The 21,687-nt window shown below is 39.1% G+C and overlaps 1 protein-coding gene across 2 annotated transcripts in view; it reads right to left on the bottom strand.

Annotated features, from left to right (window-relative positions):
* Positions 1 to 21,687, bottom strand: part of rnf43 (ring finger protein 43) — a 98,045-nt gene that overhangs the window by 3,994 nt on the left and 72,364 nt on the right. For both annotated transcript variants that reach the window (XM_077546806.1, XM_077546807.1), the window contains exons 3-8: positions 5,385 to 5,459; positions 5,144 to 5,278; positions 4,464 to 4,565; positions 4,104 to 4,274; positions 3,037 to 3,139; positions 410 to 1,861 (exon numbers count right to left, since the gene is read on the bottom strand). In XM_077546806.1, the coding sequence (XP_077402932.1) occupies positions 410 to 1,861; positions 3,037 to 3,139; positions 4,104 to 4,274; positions 4,464 to 4,565; positions 5,144 to 5,278; positions 5,385 to 5,459 (2,038 nt within the window). The remainder of the gene's footprint in view (positions 1 to 409; positions 1,862 to 3,036; positions 3,140 to 4,103; positions 4,275 to 4,463; positions 4,566 to 5,143; positions 5,279 to 5,384; positions 5,460 to 21,687) is intronic.

The following is a 21,687-nucleotide window of genomic DNA, read 5'->3' as shown; positions in this document are numbered from 1 at the left end:
CTCAGGCAACGACCAATCACAGCTCACCTGTTTTCTGAAGCCGAGCTGTGATTGGCTGTTATCTGAGACCTGAGCAACTGGTTGATTTCTTATACTGTGCTATCGCTTCAAACATTCTCTTCAGTTCAGAGGCTGCAATAAACGTATACATACGTCATTGGGAGCATGGTCATATTTAAAACAGAACGTATTTATACGTTTTTGGGAGCAGATTAGTTAAGGTGACAGACGTATTAGTGTTATTGAATGGGGAAAAAAAAACTCTACTTTGCAGAAATTCACATGGGCGTGGAACGTTTCACCCACGGAAAGTGCGGGAACGCCGTATCCACATTTAGAGGAGGCCGAATGAACCTTTACTAAATTCCAACACATTATTTTCGATGGGGAAAAAAACGACAACACTCACCCTGATTGTGGTATATTTTTTGGCAGTATAAACAAATGTCTGTGTTTCGCTCTGCAGCAAGGCCGTGGTGGGACCTGCAAGGAGGTCTCTCGATAGAAGTCTTGGTCCCCATCAGATGAGGCTCAGAGTGGGCCTCCTGCACCCGCTTTTGCCACACAACATGGGCTCCGGCGCAGCAGGGCCACTCGTCTATACCTCCCGAGTCCAGAATAAGAGGTACGGGAAGGAGGGCGGGGTGCAGTTCAGGGGGAGAGCAGCATAAGCCCGAGCCTTGGCCCAAGTGGATGCGGACGTTCCGATCATCCTGAAGGTCCAAGCTCTGGCGGAAGCGAACAGACGGGGGGTCTCGCCCGCAGCTCCGTCCGAAGGCGGTGGGAGGGTGTCCCTGGTGGCAGCAGTGGGTTTGCAGGTGTAAGGGGATGGAGGACACCAGGACAGAAGGCCCCGAAGACACGCTTGGGTCCTGATCCCGACCCTCTGTCCCAGAACTGGGCAGATGCGTACAGTCTGGTTTTTGGCACTGGCAGTGACTGGGCTTAGGTGGGGGGACAGGTGAGTCTTTATCCAAGACCAGCACAGGAGGAGCTGCAGCTGCAGTGGCCCCCTGCTCCTCATCTGAACCTCTGCTCGGACCCTGGCCGCGACCCCCGTCCTCATAGTGGTGGTGTCTATGGCGGTGGTAGTGGATGTGGCTAAACACAGTCTGAGGGTGTTCCTCAGGGCAGCCCAATTTGTTCACCACAGAATCCAGAGACCTGGGCCGGGTCTGGGCTTCCACCTCCACAGAGCCCGGCCCATAATAGACAAACGGATCGTAGTCGCTGCTCAGTGAGCTGCGGAAAGTGGACCAGCTGCCGTAAACCCCCTGCAGGGACACATCAGTACAGTTCAGAACCGAGTCGCTGGACGAGCCGTGGCACGGCCCTGAGCTAGAGTCGCTCGCCGGCCCGTCGGCCAAATATCCGCTGCGGTCCGTGTGGTAGCTGCCGCCGGAGCAGCTGCCCTCGTCCAGCCGGCCGTGAGCCGCCACTCCTCGGCTTTGCGGGACGGACGAGACCATGTGGTGCGCCCTGGAGTTGGACGCGCTGCGCTGAGCGGGACAAGACGAGCGATAGTTGCGACAGGAGCGGCGGGGGGTGTAGTGGTGAGTCGAAGTCCTGCAGTTTCCACCGGTCCTGTGGGGCCTCCTGGGGCCTTCTGCCGGAAGGTGGTACCCGCAGGGCATGCTGGTGAGCAAATGTAGCGTTTGGCCGTCCATGGGAGAAGAGGTATTGTAGTGGCCGACGGAGGGGTACGAGCCTGACGGTCCGCGCGGGTAGTGCGGCCTCATCGAGAAAGGGATGTCATGCTGGGGGAACGGGTGGTTTCGCGGGCTGCTGTACGGCTGAGGGTGGAGGTAACGCTGTTCTGGACTGGACTGGAGTCGGTTCCTCTGGGCATGCCTCTCAGCCCCTGTTGATTGCAATCAGAGTTACGACACAAATATTTGGATGAATCAGGGTTTTTCCCGTGTACAAAATTCAGAGGCGGCCACCTTATTTGCTCAGCACCTCCAGCCTGAGTAACTGATAATAAATGAATGCTTTAACCTGATAATAGTCATATTCTTATTGGAACTATTATTCTTATTATTGAAACATGGAATTAATTGCGCATGGTCAGGATTAGGAATGTTCAATACCACTTTTTTCCCAACCGATACGCAACTCTTGAGTGGTCACAGCTACTGATACCAAATACCGATACCACTAGTAAATACAATTCTCCACCCATAAATAACAGATGATTTTAAAGAAAGAAAGACTTATATATCCCCATCTATATTATTTTTCCTTAAAATTGCATGAAGTTAATGGCAACTTTGTATTCATATAATTTTCTAGTTTTTAGTTCCTGATTGTAAAACGGCCGCAGGACCGATACCTTAAAATAAGTCTGGTATTGGCACCGATACCGATACGTGGTATTGGTGGTCACCCATCATAGTCAAGATGATACCACCTCTGGTTTACGCTCATTATTTCTAATAAAATCGAAATGTAACTTGATGATCAATGTGAAGATGATGACGGCGTATTAGGGCCACGTATAAATATTAAGTTTTTATACGGGGTGTAATATTCCGAGGAAAAAAAACTCACAAATTTAGAAGAAATAAACTCGTAGATTTGTGACTTTATAAAGTGGCAAATTTGCGAGATTAATTTTTTTTTATAATATCACAAATCTGCAAGTTTTTTCTTGTATTTTTTTTTTCTCTGAATATTACTCACCCCACATTTTTTTTTTTTTTTATTCGTGGCCCTAATACGCCGTCCTAGAAAATAATTGACACATTCCAACAATTCTTTTAGCACCTACTTCCACGTATAGGCCACATCATTCCTGCTTAATCTAATAGGAATCAATACAAGTTAATAACAACAACAGCAACGTATGTTTTCTTTTGTAACATGCCTACTTCATCGGTGAACCAGGAAGTGCCCTGTGAACTAACCACCAGATGAACAATCAAACACAAGAAAGGAAAAATACATTTTCTTTTCACCTTTGTCAACGTTCTAGTGATTATTATTAAATTGATGTCAGCTGTTTTGTATTAGGTCTCATCAGGGGCTCATCCTCACCCATGATGTTGTGCATGCACAGAGGACAGGTGCGGTGCTGCAGCAGCCAAGGATCGACACAATCTTTATGAAACTCATGAGCGCAGGAGATGATCCTGAGATGCTTGGGTCAAAAAAATAGAGAGACGGATGTTAATAACAAACAAATATATCTCAGGGGGATACTTGACGCATTTAGCTATTTTCAGCAGTAAAAAGTTAGTATTTTGTGCAGAATTAATTTGATAAGGTCATTATTTTCAATGTGAAATTGATACCTTTAAAAACTAATTTTTCATCAAGCGTGCTGAGGAAAATCGACCAATCACCTGTTTTCTGGGTTTGTTCAGCAAACTGAACCATGATTGGCCGTTACCTATTTCCTAAGGTGATGTCATCTTCAGTCGACGGCAAGTGGCAAAATAAGTTTTTAAAGGTATTGTTCATGAAAAATAATGAAGTTATCACATTAACTCATTCACTGCCATTGACGGCTATAGACGTCAAAAATTCATTTGAACTATTTCTATTAGTTAAATTTTTCCCCCCAACTTTTGTTAACAAGAGTATGAAAACCTAGATTTTTTTAAATTGTACATTTAGAACAGATTAAAATTTGCGATTAATCGTGAGTTAACTAGTGAAGTCATGTGATTAATTACAATAAAAAATTGTAAACGCCTGACGCCCCTAATTTTTAATAATCTTTTCTTTAAAAAAAAAAAAAAGATTATAAAAAAATATATTTATGTAAAAAAAAAAAGAAGAAGATTATTAAAAATTCATCAGGCGATTACAATTTGTAATTGTAATTAATCGCATGACTTCCCAAGTTAACGCACGATTCATCACAAATTTTATATCTGTTCTAAATGTACAAAAAATATATATTTTCTAGGTTTTCATACTCTTAACAAAAATGGGGAAAAAAAGTTTAACTAATAGAAATAGTTAAAATTTTTGACGTCTATAGCTGTCAATGGCAGTGAATGAGTTAATTATAGACAAAATATTATCTTCTTTCTGCTGAAAATGGCTCAACGAGTCAAATATCCCTTTAAGGTGCATTCATGCTCCATTCTGTTTACCTGGCCATCCTGGAACTCCTCCAGGCAGATAGCACAAACTGGGGTGGAGTTGGAGCTGCTCGCTGAACCCCAGGCCCCACGGGGGCGCTGTGAGCCTGAGCACCCCTGAGAGATGTAGGTTTTGGTCTCCAGTCGACTAATCGCCCGCATGGTCTGCTGATGCACCGAGTCCTGCGAGGGTGCAAGTTAGAAACCTTATGGAAGTCTGTTTGAGCATTTATCCGATATCCTTAATATCCTGCTTAACTAGTAACAAGTAGCTGACTTACTAGAACACCAAAGCGGTCCTATTAGTGAGGACAAGAAGCAGACTAGACCTTAAGATGTATATTAACGATATCAAATGGTGGTTTCACTTACCCAAGTTCTATTGGACTTGCACTTATAGCGGAAAGCAAAGATGAGGATGATGGTCACGACAGCCAAGACAATGGTGAGCAGGATATACACGTCATAATGTGGCTGAGAATGGAAATGAAAATAAAAGTTATAATAAATATAAAAATTTAAAAAAAAAGCGATACAAAAGTGCAACAGTTACCACAAAATGTCCATGCAAGAGTTTAGAGAAAATCATTGGGTCGTGATTGAAATCACCACTTTACTTTATATATATATATATATATATATATATATATATATATATATATATATATATATATATATATATATATATATATATATATATATATATATGTGTGTATATGTATATATATATGTATATGTATTAAAAAAAAACAAAAAACAAAAAAAAAAAACCATTTATTAAATTTTTTTAATTGATTTGTTGTTTTAAAAAAAAAAAAAAAAAAAAAGAAGGAGAGCAATGATGATGTCAAATCGAATGAACAATACTGAGCTCTCCTGTGAAAAAAAAAGAAGAAAAAAAAAGAAATCACCACTTTACAGTTCAAAGGTTATTCTCTGCAACCCTTCAAAGAATCCCTCCCCATCCAGTAAATAAATGAAACGTCTAGCAGCTGCGTGTGTGTGTGTGTGTGTGTGTGTCATTTTTTTTGTTTTTGTGAAGCAACCCTTACCCATCTGGGCTTCTCCACCAATATCTCAATACGGACGTTGGCCTCCTCGTTCTTGTTGACCAGAGCCATCAACTCCTTCGCATCCTCAGCATCCACCAACACCACCGGACGGGGAAGGGAGTCGGTTTCTCTCAGCTTGAGTGACAGTTGTGCAAACAAGGGCAAATGCAGAAATACCACCAAACTGAGGATCATCTTTGTTTGGACATTAAGTACAGGCCCCGGGCGCCTTCAAACTCACCTCGGCAGCCGCGTTGGCGTCATCGCTGACATCGAAAATAACCGCCTGGGCTCCCTTTTCCAGTGCCATGCGGGCCTGCAGGAGAAACCGGACAGGAGTTAGACAACCAGGGGCGAAAATACAAAATAATTTGAAAATGTCAGTAAGTAGAAACGTTCATGTAAGTGTACTTTATTTGACTATTTTTTCGGACCACTTTTTATTTTTACCACCTAAAAAAACAGTTGGGACAAAAATACTGTATTTTGAGTCAAAAACAGACCTATCCACTATTTGGGTGTATTTGACCCCACTGTTTCTTTTTTCCAGTCCCTATTTTGTGTAAATAGTTTCATTATTTTTTTTCTCTCCATAAAAATGTAAATATAGTAGTAGGGCTGCTTGATTATGAAGAAAATCACAATTCACAAATCACAATTATTTCTTGGTACAAGAAAGAAAAAGTTTAAATGTAAAAAATATTAAGGCAAATAACATTCTTTAAAATACTATAATTATGCAAGTTCCTTTTGGATGAAAATATATATATATATATTTTTTGCAAATGTATAAATCTAAACAACTCAAACTCAAAATTTGTATTAATATTTCTCTCTTTTTTTTTACGATTATGCTGATTTTGTAATTGTGGAGTGTAATAATTAAAATTGTAATTGAATTTCGATTAATTCCACAGCCCTAAAATATAGGGAGGAAAAGTAAATTATGATTGAGATCTGTATTTAGTGATTCAAATGTTGGTGACAACAGTGACATATTCAGAAACGCAAGGTAGTTCGTATCCAGGGCTTCATCTAAGTGAATTGTTTAATGTTGTCGACTCTAAGAATGTTGCCTGGCGAATGTGTTTGGTCTGAAAAACAAAACAAAAACAAAACTCCAGCCTCTCAAATTCCGAGTCTAATATGACAAAACAAAGACAGATAAGGCCTATTTCCCCCTCACTTGTTATCATTAGTGCTAATTTATCTTTTTTGTGTGTGTGTGCGTGTGTGTAAACCAGTTCACAATGTTAGCAATGTTACGGGAACATTTGATAGCATGCCTGAGCTAACGCTAGCAAGTCAAGCTCTTGCTAAGAAAAAACAAAACGTGTTTGTGTCACGTTATCAAAATGGGATTTTTATTGTTAAATACACTGTAAATAAAATGTATTATTATTATACATTATTATTATTATAAAATAAACAATTCTCATGCGCCTCACAAAAAACACTTGCATATATGTCACGTCAACATACAAATGGCACTGAATGGTCACTAGGTGGCAGTCACGCACTGAGTGTGTCCTCAACACACGTCCTCTGAAAATGTGTTCCTGGGAATCTTATGGCCACAGTACCAACTTGCTGCATGGCCAAAAACTTTCTCATAACGTTGGAGAGAGCGTGACTGTTATTCCCGAGTGGGGGAAATACGTTATGAGGAGTCCAGCAGGCAGAATGATAGCAAACAGTGAGGAGTCATTTGATTGTTCACACTTTGTTAAGACTCAATAAACTGCTTTGGGTCATTTCCCTTACTACGGGTTTAAAAAAATATTTATTCACGGATTACTTATTTGTTTGTTCACACTTTGCTAAGACTTAATGAACAGCTGTACTGTCTGAAAGTCATGAAAAAAACAAGTGCTTTACAGCTTTGTTCAAAACAAACAGTAGTTATTAATTCAATTCACTCAATAAAAAATAAGGTTCTGTTTTGCCAGTTTTTAATGTTTATGGTGATTTCAAGACCACATCATCAGACATATCACATCATCAAACTACAAGGTATCGCATAATTAACAGTTATGTTAGATGACTAATAGGTTATAATGTCGATAGATGAATGGATGGATGGAACAAATATTTGTACACTGCATTCCCAGTCAGTTAGGCGCATCGTAGGCGTAAAGGTGCAGACTATGCCTTTCAGACAGATGTGTAAGTGGTATGTTCACACAACTGCTGTGGCTTTGCATATTGAGATAATTAGATAATTAGATGCTGGAGACGACCCCATCCGTGTCCCGCCTGTGATTCAACGTCAGAAGCTGACAATTTTGTGAGTCAACTTCAAATTCTTTAACCGATTATAATGGGCCGATTATTGCCCTTCAAACATTGGCCAAAACAAATGGCCGATTATTTTCCCCTTAACGTTATCATCAAAGGAAACCAAAGTTTCCAACGCTGTGAAAGTACCCTGAATGCACCATTTTGTTTGCGTAGCATTAGCATCTAGCAAGTGTGTAGCGTATGTTATTCTGGTTATTCTGTTGTCCCTAAGCGTCCTTTAAGATGTTTAATGGCACCTCAGTTGGAGTAAACTGTAAAACTAAACACACAACGCTAAGAATTACATCCAATGTATATTTAAATACAAAACATTCTTCGTTTTAAAAACATCGCTAGCCTAGCGCTAATGCTAAAAGCAAAGGGATGATCCCATTCAAATGCTAACAGGAAGTTAGCGTCGACTGAGTGTTGAGTGTTTTTCCTTCAAATATGGAATATTCACACACGAATGCCTTGGGAACACATACCACCACGTAAAATAACACTACGCAAAGAAACAAATTTTACCCAATGTGTGAAAAACGAGTTATTGTAATATAATTCAATACTTCTGTACTCACTTTAAGTGTGTACACCATGGATGTATTAAATACATTTTAGGCATTAAAAATGTGTTTTTAAGTAATCGTTCAGTCCCCTTTCATTTTTTTTCATGAGAAAGAATGAAATAACTATTTCAGAATGAAATATTTTTTTAATTGAATTTCATTCTAATGATTTTTAATGCTTTTTGTCTCCCCACGTCCATTCTCTTCTCCAGTCTCAAAACTTCAACATGACAGTTATTCTGTTTCATTAAAGAAAATAATCGAACCACTTGCGATGAAGAAGAATTTGCCAACTGACAGTCGGCATAGTACAATAAACCCATACAAGTTTATTGGCAGGTAATTGAAGTTTTTTTAGGGGTTGATTTTTATATTGGATTCCTGTCTGTTTCCCCCCCCCCAAGCAGTTGCTTGTTTACTCATTCCTCTGTCTGGCTCTCAAGTGAGAGCCTTTCATCCCAAAGCAGCTGCACGCTGCAGCTGAAAACATCGTCAAGTTGCAGTCAGATAGCGACGCGAGTCGAAATAAACCTAGCATTGCACACAAGTTAAATATTGATCACTGTAACGATGCAACAGAGCGCTGGTCAGAATTTCCAAATTCCACCATTTTTTGGGGGGCTCCTTCTCAACAAGAGGTGGGTTGACCCCAGAGAGCGTCAAATCCAAACACGGGTTTCATCACATGCTGTCCATCTGCCTACGCTTTAATGAGGAGACGCGAGCAAACCAAATGCGTACACATTCACAGGGCAGGCAGGTAAGAGCATCACTCGCTTGATCCACTTAACAAGTTAATGAAAAACTTGAGCGACAGTGTTGAACTGGGAACATTTTTGAACACTTCAAAAAGGGAAAAGTTAATACATGACAAGCAGGAACAGACGCTTCCTTTGTGTACATGCGATGCCGTCAACGAACCCCACCTACACTTGTACCCTCATACAACGAGTTGAGAGTTTCGCAAAAACGGAAAGACATCACATCAGACAGTCAAATCTTGTTTTATGTGGTATCCAACTCGAATGCCAGATATTTCCTTGTTTCATCAGAACAGTAATTGCAAGGCGTGCAGGGGCCAAGATGAGGTGCGGCCACATTAGTGGTGGGAAAAAAGAAAGAAAGAAAGAAAAGCATGATCTTTAGAGCTGGATTCGAACGGCATGCTTCAGTTTTGTTTGCTTCCGACTGGTACAATTCAGATATGCAGGCTTCTTCCAAATTTGGATTCAAATCTGATACATACCGTATTGGATGTGCCATTGTGACTGCATCTTAAAGAATAGAATAACAGGGACTAAATCCATATGGATTTGCATTGACTAATGAAGACGACACAAAAACGTACTTCACTTAATAAAAACTGGACTCAAATCTATGGACATTTTAGTTCATGAACAAAAACGAGAGGAAAATGGTATGATTTTGCAAAATCTTGTTTTTGCTAATCTGTGACACACTGACACGCCCCCTTTCAAATCTGTAGCTAGCAGCTAACACATTAAGCCTAGCAAGCCACACCCACTTTGGACAGGGGCGTCCATCGACAGCGATTCTGCACCGGCTGAAAACAGGCGGGCCAATCGAATTCGTCTATTTGCGTGACGTCGTTTTCGCTAACGCTGTTCAAATATCAAAACAGAGTGACTCATGACCATGAATCTTCAAGTTTTTCCCGCAGCGACGACAAAAAGGGTAAGTCATTCGCTACTGTCTCTTCTTCAGCTACGTTGGTTTCGGCTATGTTGTTCACTCTCCGGCAAAGCCGCGAGTGAGTCTGGATTTCCAGGCTACAAACACAAGGGACAGAGAGGAGGTGGATTCACGGTAAAAAAAAAAGAAAAAAGAAAGTCAATTCTATTTATAACGTAACATTAATCCAACGGCTATATCGTTCCAACAATAATGTTAATCCGACCGCTAACTGATGTTGGCTAATTTACTAGCTCATAGCATGGAGCCATAGTAGCCACTTGTTGATATTGTGGGCGAGTTGTTTTTCAGCAAATGGATGGATGGATAGTTTTAGTTTCAACATAATCTGTCAAAAAATATACAGGGGTAGTGGATAGGGGTGTGAATCCTTGAATGTCTCACGATTCGATTCAATTCCAATTTTGGGGTCTGCCATTCGATTCAGAATCTATTCTTGATTGCCAATGATTTGATTGCCAATAATTTTTTGCTTCAATCTATAGATGTGCAAGGAATTGACTCCAGACTGGAGTAGATCATCACTACTCCAGTCTGACTCGCTAATGCTAATTAGCGCGCTACTCGCGGCACTTATCACTCAAAAGAACGTCTCCACACTGGAAAAAAAAACAACAACTTTTATTTGAATAACTTGATTGTGACTTTTTTCTTCTACTCTCTAAAGTGGCTACAATTTAGCAGTGTATTAGACCGCGTGGATCCACACTGCCCCTCAGTGGCCAAACGGGGTATAACATGAACAGAATTTCAATAAAATAGATTTTGGGACATTTAAAATAGATTCGGAATTGTACTAAATGAGAATCGCGATTCTTATGCGAATGGATTTTTTGGGCACTAGTGGGGACCTACTTTACCTGGAGTTTGAAAATTCAAAGCCTGAAATGTTTCAAATAGCTTCTTGGAGTTGAGAGCAACAGCGGGCAGTTTGAGGGCACATCATAACACATGCCTGTGGCCTGACTGCCTCTCAGTATTAAGACAGAGGTCACAAACACACTCCCATGTCTCTGCCGGGTGACGCAGCCGGAAGTCACTTAAGAGATCTGATTACATTATTGCAGGGCTTATATTTAAATCTTTATGAGTTGCAGAGGATAAGCACAGTAATGCACTAACTAGACAAGTAAAAAAAAGACCTCCGGTAAGATTGATCGGAAAGGAAACATTCATTAAATAGTCATCCTGGTGAAGCACAGAAAAAGACATTGGAGTTCAAAAGTCAGGGCCTCTATTGTTTTCATATGAAAATAAATGGCAGGGCAACAATTACTTCACATACACACGCCAACGTACTCCTACTCTATATTCTCTGCTAACCCACTGTGGGTGTCAAAGTGTGAATGATGTCATCAAATGGCAGTGTGACAAGTTTGTGTAGTCACACTCATATCTCACTTTCACCCACATTTGATCAAGGCCTGATTGTGACCTGAGAATACTTGATTCCTTGTGGGTTTTTTTTTTATGTCTTTTTTGCCAAGTGGATGAGCGGATATTCCGACACTACATTAGGAAAACCTTTTGAAGTGGGTCACTTCAACCATGTCGCGTCCTAGTTCAATTCCAAATCCACTTTCAATTATAAATATTTTGTGATCCTTTATAAAAGTACAAAATACTAACTATATAACCAATATTATTTCCCTGGTCATCGCCACTTGTTGATATGCAGAGATGAGAGAAAAATGAATTGCTACATGTGTGCCATAACCCCTAGGCTGAAACGATAACATTTTAAGTAGGGCTGGGGTCAAAGAATTTGAATAATCGATATCGAATTGATCATTTTATGATCTCTTTTTCCCATAAATTCATAAGAAAATAGAATTTTAAAGGCCAAATCTTTTTTTGTATCTTGAAATTGACTGTTCACATGAATTTAAAAGTATTTTCTTACATTTATGAAAGATCTGACTTATTGCACTGTGCCGTTTAAAAAGGTAATATTAAATTAATATTAAACACGCGCACCATGAACCTGACACAGATGCTGCAGTTACGCTTTGGGCCAGAGGTGGCAGTTGCGAGTAAAAAAAAAGTGACAAACTGCACAAGACAATGCTGAATCTTTAAAATTTATATTTACAATGATTGAACTAGAGTTATGAAAATATTTTCATCTCATCCTTGCTGATGTCAGTTTTTATCATGTCCCTGATATTGAGGAAGTATTGATGTTCCAGAATTAATATGGGTTCAAATTGAAGTGAATCGAATCGGACTGACTCAAAATTTAATCGATTGAGGAAATTAGAATCGTTGACACGAGCATACCAACAAAGCAACCAGGAATATTTGCTACCCCTCAGTATGAGCAACGCACTAATGTCAGATGCAACTGAGTAAATCCCTTGGAGCCGGCGATCTGTGGGTGGCCCGCTTGAGACCAGCCAGCGCTGTTTGTTTACATCCCTGCTTAAGTGTGTGTGGTCTGCGCGCTGGCATCACGTTGCGTTCGCCACATGGCAAAAATGACCCGAGTGACAAAAGGATGTCTTTATTTTGCTTTCACACCAGCCAAGGTCATTCCGGCACTTTACAAGAACACTCCATTTGTTGTGGGTTTAATTAACACATAGGCAAATTCCCTTCATGTGCAGCCACGGTTCATTTGCTAACAAAAAACGATTTTCATAAACGTGTGATAATACAAGAGAAATCAGGTGTCGTGCGCAATCCTCAACAGTTAATGAGCTCTTTCCCGTTTCAGCACGATTGTGCCAAAGTGCACAAAGGAAGGTCCATAAAAGCTTGGTGGGGTGAGTTTGCTGTGCTTTTAGCATTAGCGCTAGGCTAGCGATGTTTTTAAAACGAAGAATGTTTTGTATTTAAATATACATTGGATGTAATTCTTAGCGTTGTGTGTTTAGTTTTACAGTTTACTCCAACTGAGGTGCCATTAAACATCTTAAAGGACGCTTAGGGACAACAGAATAACCAGAATAACATACGCTACACACTTGCTAGTTGCTAATGCTACGCAAACAAAATGGTGCATTCAGGGTACTTTCACAGCGTTGGAAACTTTGGTTTCCTTTGATGATAACGTTAAGGGGAAAATTTTTATTATTTTATTATTATTGTTGTAAATAGCCATTTTATGGCTATTTACAACAACAATAATAATAATAATAATAATAATAATAATAACGATGATGATGATGATAATAATAATAATATAATAATCAAAATAATAATTTTCAGATTTGTTTTTTCTTTGGCAATTCCAAAAATATCTTATGGTAATTTTTTGGCTCTCTTCCTTTTTTGGATATTTTATGGCTATTAAAAAAAAAAAAAATTACACACGCACACAGAGAGAGAGAGAGAGAGAGAGAGGGAGAGAGAGAAGATATTTGATGGTAAATTTCTAACTTTCTTTTGTTTTTGGACATTTCTTTTCTGCTTTTAAAAAAAAATTGTCATCGACATTTTATGGTAATTTTCTGCGTTTCTTCTCCCTTTTAAGACAAAGTCATTTAAAAAACATTTTCATGTACCTTTTGTCTCTCTTTTTCCGACAACTTAAAAATTCGGACCCTGACATTTTTTGAATATTTTATTCTTCTTCTTTTTTTTTCTTTTCTTTTGAATAATGGTGTATCTAAAAATAAAAATAAAAGATGAATTTCTATTTTTTTTTTTTTTTTTTTTACAGATCCACACGGAACCACAGGAGAGGGGCTAAAGAACCACTTGTGGCTCCAGAGCCACATGTTGCAGACCCCTGTGATAGACCGATACGTTCTTATTTTCAGGGCCAATATCGATTAATTAGTGGTCAAGGAAGCCAATAACCGATTTTATATAGGAGTAAAAAAAAAAAATACATCGTATCTCTTTGGGACTGACCAACGCAAGTGCACTCCTCTAAGTTTGACGACCTTGTGTTTATGTGTGTGTACGTGTGTCTGCTGTCCTCTGCAGCTGTCCACTCTTCTCACATAAGACAACACAGGAAGTTCTAGTCAGTTAAGTGTGTATTTCTAAAAAAAAAATGCAGCAATTTTGTCATTCATTCATTCAAAATAAAATGGAAGGGTGGACTTTTTTAATTTTATTTTTAATTTTATTTATATATATTTTTTTTTTTAGCAGTGACTCAATGTCATGTAAGACATAAAAAAAAAAAAAATCCAACCAGACTCATTATACTTTTATAATCAATCAAGCGTAATGGTTCTTGTGGGTACCATGTACATTCTCTTCTTAGTGTGACTACCCACATCATTCAGCGCAAGGGAAAATTACACAGTGGAATCCCATCCCGTGTGGCGCGACGAAGTGAGAGTGAAAGAAGTCCGCAAAAAAAAAAAAAAGAAGAGAAAGGCCGAGAGTCGAGGGGGAAGAGTGAGGCGTGCATGCTGCGGTGCTGCTGTTGCATTAAAGGATCTAATGACAGAGTACAGAGCTGCGGGCCTGCAGGCCCGAGGCCGACTCTCCCTGCCCTGTCATTTCTGCGGAGCTGCTCGGCACACGGGAAGCATTACTGCGGCCCGGGGACACGCCGCTTGGCTAAATGAGGAGCAGACAGGGGTGTGGGCGGCTGGTGATGATAGCAGGGTTCAATGGCATTGAAAACAGGTGCAGTCTGCATTTATGTTGTGGACATTGTGTTTGACAGCGCATCCACTTTAATGTAAAGAATTTGACCCACAAGCGCTTCTGCACTTTAACTCATTCGCTGCCATTGACGGCTATAAACGTCAAAAATTCATTTGAACTATTTCTATTAGTTTAACATTTTTTTCCCCACTTTTGTTAACAAGAGTATGAAAATGTACATTTAGAACAGATATACAATGTGTGATTAATTGTGAGTTAACTAGTGAAGTCATGCGATTAATTACAATTAAAAATTTTAATTGCCTGACGAGATGATTATTAAAAAAATAAGGGGCGTCAGGTGATTAATTTTTTTACTCGTAATTAATCGCATGACTTCACTAGTTAACTCACGATTAATCACAAATTTTATATCTGATTTCTAAAAAAAATCTAGGTTTTCATACTCTTGTTAACAAAAGTAGATTTTTTTTTTAATAGAAACAGTTAAAATGATTTTTTGACGTCTATAACCGTCAATGGCAGTGAATGAGTTAAGATAAATAGGAAACAACCGGATCTTTTTTAAGCTCTTGGGTTCCCTCAACAGTTATTTTTTTTTTTAATATAGTACAAAATTTCCAACTGCCTGCATGCGGATTTTTCCTTTTTTGTAATGCACCAAAAGATGAACCACTTCAGGTATTGAGTAAAAGTAAATCTAAGGCTAATCTAGCCTATTACATATATTGCTGTTGATGTCTCAGCCAATCAGATGGCCAGCTGTTGATATTTACTGCAGGGAATGGCACCATGCATAAAATTAGATTCGTAAAGGTTGTGATGCTAGCTACGCTGTAGCATAGTTAGCATGCCGTTTATACATTTGTTGACATAGCCTGGTGGTTAGCACTAATGTTATCTTATAGAGTTGTCGAAATGAAGCGATTAATCGCCAAGTAATCGATTATCAAATTAATCAACAACTATTTTAATAATTGAGTAATCGTTTGGAACCATTTTTTTGATTTAAAATTGTCCAAATACTCTTGATTTTAGCAACAAATGTGGTCATCATGTGGGTCACAATTGAGGGCTACACTTGCCAACAAAGTACACTAAATTATTATTAATTGACTGTAAATGTCTCAATGAAGCTTTCAATTTACGTTTCCTCCGTCGTCTCAGACTACGACACGCGATTGCACGGTTCACTTGAACAACTTCCCGTTGCAGCCATCCTTTTCACATTATTTCCACCATTAAAAGAACAATCTGGTCTTGTCATAGGCTAACTGAAGCCATTTTATTACACCACAAGAATGACGTTCTGCTGATTAAAAATACTTCTTGGACCTAAAAAAATGTTTAAAAAAAAAATTGGACACAAAGCATAAGTAAAGTCTGATTATTTCCTATGAGATACTCTTTGAATTGGAGGCATTATCATTTCGTAATATTTGTGATTATTTATCACTTTTTACAGTGTGTTATATGATGGAAGCGTATAATTCCCCCCCAAGTCAACCAATGTCCTTAAATGGGCGTCATCAAAAACTCCAAGAGTCATGTTTATGAGTTTTTCTGATGACATCATACTGTACATAGCTGAGATCATATTTATTGCATGATCCTTGTATTCATACTGTTTGACGTTTTCCGATTATAACAAATACAGTATAGTGGTACCTTGACCTATGGGTTGAATTCATTCCGTGACCAAGGTTGTACCTCAATCTACTATCTTTTTTTCTAGTGATGGTCCATACTTATTAGTATTTTGATATCCCCCCCCCCCCACAAAAAAAAAAAAACAATTGACAGATTTAATTTTTTTTTTTTAATTACCGTAGTGTATATAAAACAAAACAAAAGAGAATCTAAAGAAAGCTTATTAGGTGGAAAGTATACAAATATTCCATTGTCGGATATAATTTTCCAGTAGGATACCCAAATACTTAATAATTCAATAATAATAATTCAGGGTTTTTCCTGCGTACAAAATTCAGAGGCGGCCACCTCCACCTTATTTGCTCACCACCTCCAGCCTGAGTGACTGATAATGAATGAATGTTTTAACATGATAACATATCATATTCTTATTGGAACGATTAATCTTATTATTGAAACATGGACGTATTATATGTTGCCTGAAAAAATATAAGCGAGCCAGTTGAATTTACACAATGCATGCACGTCATGGCGCATGGTCGGGATTAGGGATGTTCGATACCACTTTTTTCCCGACCGATACGCAACTTGAGTTGTCACCGCAAAATACAGATACCACTAATAAATAAAATTCCCCACATGACAGATGATTTGAAAGAAAGACCTATGCATCCCAATATATTATATTTCTTTAAAATTGCATGAAGTTAATGGCAACTTTGTATTCAAATCATTTCAAATTTCCTATCCCTGATTGTAAAATGGCCGCAGGAGGGCGGCCGATAATAGGTATCGGTCACCGTAAGACTGGTATCGGTAGTCACCCATCCTAGTCAGGATGATACCACCTCAATTTGAGCCAGGAAACCCCCTGAAATAATAATAATAATAATATTAATAATGCATAACTATAGGCTCTAATAATACAACGCAGGGAATTGGAGTGTTTTTTGGAAATGGTTACCTTCACAATTAGGTCACGTGTGACAACAGAAGTGTAACTGCATGAGAAATTCATCTGTTTGTGTGCTACGTGCTAGCTTCTGACTGGGTGGCAGTTGAATTAGATGAAGGAGGGGAAGGTGCGGCCCTTCTGGGTATCCATTACTTTGATGTGGAGCCACTGGAAAGGGTAGGGTGGTTGAGGGGGTTCGAACCTGAGGAGGAGGAGGAGGAGGGGCCGTGCGGCATGCATGCCAGGGCAGGTGAGCAGATTTCTACACGCTCAGGTAAAGTATTAAGCCTGAGGGGTGGGTCTGAACCACGTTCTCCTCCTACTTCTACTTCCCATTCATGAACACATTATTCACAGACAGGCCGTGATGAAAAAAAAAAAAGGAACTTGAAGTGTGTTGAAATGATACACCTGATCTTCGTTTGAACTCATTCAGCATCTCATTGGTAGGGGTGTCGGGTGCCGTGTGACAGAGATTTGAAAAGCCCAGCAAAAGGTGACGGGAGAGAGCCAAATGCCACCTGACATGCAATCGCTTGCTAAACACATCTCTGGAACATGAAAGAGGCGGGCGGGAGGTGCCGGCAGCGTGCGGCGCATGATGGGACTGATGTTGGTGCCAGCAAAATGTGATGATGAGCCTGAGAGGCGCGACTCCAAAACACGCACACGCACACACTTGCACTCATATCGGATGAGATCCAATTTGAAAGTTGGAGTCTCTCACTACGCTAATGTTATTTGCAGGGCTGCGCACGAATTACGCCAATTGAGCTGCAAATTGGCCGTTAACTCACTCACTGCCATTGACGGATATAGACGTCAAAAATTCATTTGAACTATTTCTATTAGTTTCACTTTTTTTCTACTTTTGTTAACAAGAGTATCAAAACCTATATTTTTTTATTGTACATGTAGAACAGATATAAAATTTGTGATTAACTCATTCACTGCCATTGACGGCTATGGACGTAAAAAATTTCTTTGAACTATTTCTATTAGTTAAACATTTTTTTTCCACTTTTGTTAACAAGAGTATGAAAACCTATATATTTTTTTATTGTACATTTAGAACAGATATAAAATTTGTAATTAATCAAGAGTTAACTAGTGAAGTCATGCGATTACTTATGATTACAAATTTTAATCACCTGACGCCCCTAATTTTTAATAATCTTTTTTTTTTTTTTAAATCGCGTCAGGTGGTTAATTTTTTTAATTGTAATTAATCGCATGACTTCAATAGTTACCTCACGATTAATCACACATTTTATATCTGTTCTAAATGTACAATATTTTTTTCTAGGTCTTCATACTCTTGTAAAAAGTGGAAAGAAAAAAAAGTTAAACAAATAGAAATAGATCAAATGAATTTTTGACGTCTATAGCCGTCAATGGCAGTGAATGAGTTAATTGTGAGTTAACTTGTGAAGTCATGCGATTAATTACGTTTTTTTTTTAATTGTAATTAATCGCATGACTTCAATAGTTAACTCACAATTATTCACATATATTATATCTGTATTTCAAAAAAAAAAAAAAATTCTAGGTTTTTATACTCTTGTTAACAAAAGTGGAAAAAAATGTTAAACTAATAGAAATTGAAGTTCCTGGACGAAATCTTGTTCTGAGGGTCTTCTGTAATTTAAAAAAAAAGCTGTCCAAATATGAAATACGTCTAGAATTCTTTAGGGCTGCAAACTACTGGATACACTTTAATGACAGTGGTATTTGACTGTAATCTGTGTAATTTAGTCAACCACCTGGGTTACATGTCAGGCAGAGAGATGTTCGATGCTTTGATCATGCAGGAATTAAAAACACAACAAGCTCCACCCCTTTGGGTGCTTTTTTTCTCCTCCGTTCTCCCATAACAAACCGCCTGATCCCACAGAGGAATCTGTATTATTTGTCATGCACTCAAGCAAGATCTTTAGGTCGGGAAAGTTGCCCTTTGAGATGAAAAAGATGGCAAGGTTAAAATTTGGATGCATTCCTTGTGAAGTCCATCGTCATTTCTTTCATTTTTGGAACTGGCTGACACACTTTTTACATTTTTTTTTGGGGGGGAAGCCAATTAGAGAGGCTTTCCTGGCCCGTTGAAGACGGAGATAATGTCCTTGTTTTCACAAAGCATCCTGTTATTTAATCAGGCCTGTAAGTGAGAGCTTGACACCCCTCCCACAGTGTTGAGCTCCTTCCCTCCACTCCCGCTCGTTATTCCTGCCCTCAGCACTCCATCTCATTCAACAGCTCTTGTAAGCTTCCAGGAATTCATTCTTGGAATAGGCCATGCGAGTAAGCCGTGTCTTTCTACGGATCAAACAAACACACGCCGAACGCAGTGACACACGCCGTCTGCAAACACACAGCGTGACGACAACAAAGCTCCCAAGATGGACTCCATATATTCGATGCTGCCGTGCACAACAATTGTGTATTTTGTTCAGAACTTCCAGAGATCCAAGGTCACGGACGACCGCGATTGATGTCACTCGGCATACGTCGGTTGATTTATCGCGCACCATAAAAGTAAACAATCGGGTTGCGCTAATTGAGATGCTAAGGTTTGGAAGCATTTTGCATTCTTCGGTGAATCCAGCGCATCTGGTAAGATATAATTGCAGTACAAATAAATAATATTGGATAACCACAAAAACTAAACTAAAATAAAACATGAACAGTGTAAATCTAAACTATTTATTACTAGAGACGGGCGAGTATTTCAATACCAGATATCGAGCCGTCATTATTTCAAGGTATCGAGTCGTCACGACAGGCGGCTGATACCAGTATTGGTTGAATGAAGTTGTACAACCACATATTGTGATTGAGACCACTGGATGATTTGTTTCATTTTTATTTACTTAAATTCATTTGATTGTGTGTTATATACAAAATATGCATTTGAAAAACAAATTGAAAAAAAATAATTTCATGCAATTTAAAAGAAAAAAATGCTATGTAGTAGGTCTTTAAAATGATCTGTCATGGGTTTAATATACATTTTATGTATTTGTACTTAGCACTTCTCCAGTCTCATTGGTAGCATTTTAAATCAGAGAAATAAATGTATTCAAATTAAGCGGCTTTAAAAGTGGCAACCTAAGATGGCCGCCGGTGGCTTCACTTCTCGAGACGGCAATAAGCGTCATTGTTAGTCCATTCATATATAAGTCCGTGCGTAATCTTCCGTCCGTCAGCTGCTGGGTTAGGGTTAGTTGTTCTTGTTAGTCTGTTTCTGAACTTTGCGGTTGACCACTTTCTCAACTCTCCCGCACGACATTTTTAATGGATTTCCGCCACCGAAGTGTGACGTTCACAACAAATACGTCACAGCAAACAAACAACCCCTTTTGAACATTGAACATTTTCTTTCTTTCTATTCTAAAATTGACGGTTTGTTTTGAACCGGGTTGAACAGTGGTTAATGGTAGGGTTTCTTTCAAGAAAGTGGGTGTGGCTTGCCAGGGAAGGTGCAAGTCGGGAAGACTCTGAAAAACGAGTTGATGATTCCTAAAGACAATTTAAAAAATCCTTTTTGATGCACCACTTTGCTGTTCTTGATATAAAATCACATGGATATGATAACACATACATGCTGAATGGCAGAGGTTACATCAGGAAAAATTTTTAATTAAATAAAATCACACACTACATTGATAAGCAAGATTGATAATGGAATCGCTAGAAGACTTGATATTTTCTAGGGGTGTGCCCCAAAAAAATCGATTCTCATAAGAATTGCGATTCTCATTTAATACGATTCAGAATTGATTTTAAATGTCTCAAAATCGATTATATTTAAATTATTTTATATTTTGTGTGTGCCTTTATTTGGAGTGCTGTTCATGTTGTACCCCGTTTGGCCACTGAGGGGCAGTGTGGATCCACGCGGTCTAATACACTGTACAAGTTGTAGCCATATTAGAGAGTAGAAGGAAAAAGTCACGATCAAGTTATTCCAACAAAAGTTTTTTTTTTCTTTTCCAGCATGGAGCCGTTCTTTTGAGTGCCGCGAGTAGCACGCTAATTAGCATTAGCGAGTCAGACTGGAGTAGATCATTACAATTCCTTGCACGTCTATAGATTGAAGCAAAAATCATTTTGAATCAAAAATCGACTCCAAAAATTGGAATCGAATCGTGAGACATTCAAAGATTCCCACCCCTAATTTTTTTCCTTGCACTCAAATGGAGTTAGACTTTGAATTCATAAAATGTCTGCCTAACAGACATACAAAGGTGACTCCCGACAACCCAGATAAGCCACTACAAATCTTTTGGTCAAACCCTTTGCTCGAAGTCAGAGTTGGTGGGGTGGAGCACTTGCCACTGACCTTCCTGAGTCACACTTTAAACAGGTTCATACTAAAAAGGAGAAGCACTTTGTATGCTGCATTGTGGTTGGGATGAATGATTCCCTGCCTAGGGAGGGACGTATTGGTAACAATAAACACCTTGTAGCCTTGGACGCTTGCCCAAAACTAAGGTGGTGAGCAAGAAAAAAAGAAAAAAAAAAGAAAGCACAAACAAGGCATATGCCAGTGAAGTGTGAAGGTGTGTCTGTCTTTTTTTTTTTTTATGGGCATTTTTCACTTAATCTCATAAAGGCACCATGAATAACCTCCATCTGTTTGTCAAGCAGTTCAAAAGAGGCTCCGCATGCCTTCACTTGCTGCCGTATAAAAACAACATTCTAATGGAGACCTTAAAGAGGGCCGGCGGCTCAGCGTGCACAATGAGAACTGGGATGTGCCAGACTGCTCGATTAAAGATGGGAGGGGGGGGGGGGGGAGAATTGGG

The sequence above is a fragment of the Vanacampus margaritifer genome, chromosome 16, assembly GCF_051991255.1.
Source record: "Vanacampus margaritifer isolate UIUO_Vmar chromosome 16, RoL_Vmar_1.0, whole genome shotgun sequence".
In the NCBI taxonomy this organism is placed as follows: Eukaryota; Metazoa; Chordata; class Actinopteri; order Syngnathiformes; family Syngnathidae; genus Vanacampus; species Vanacampus margaritifer.
The sequence above is the reverse complement of the archived record's forward strand: the minus strand, read 5'-3'. Positions and strand labels throughout refer to the sequence as shown.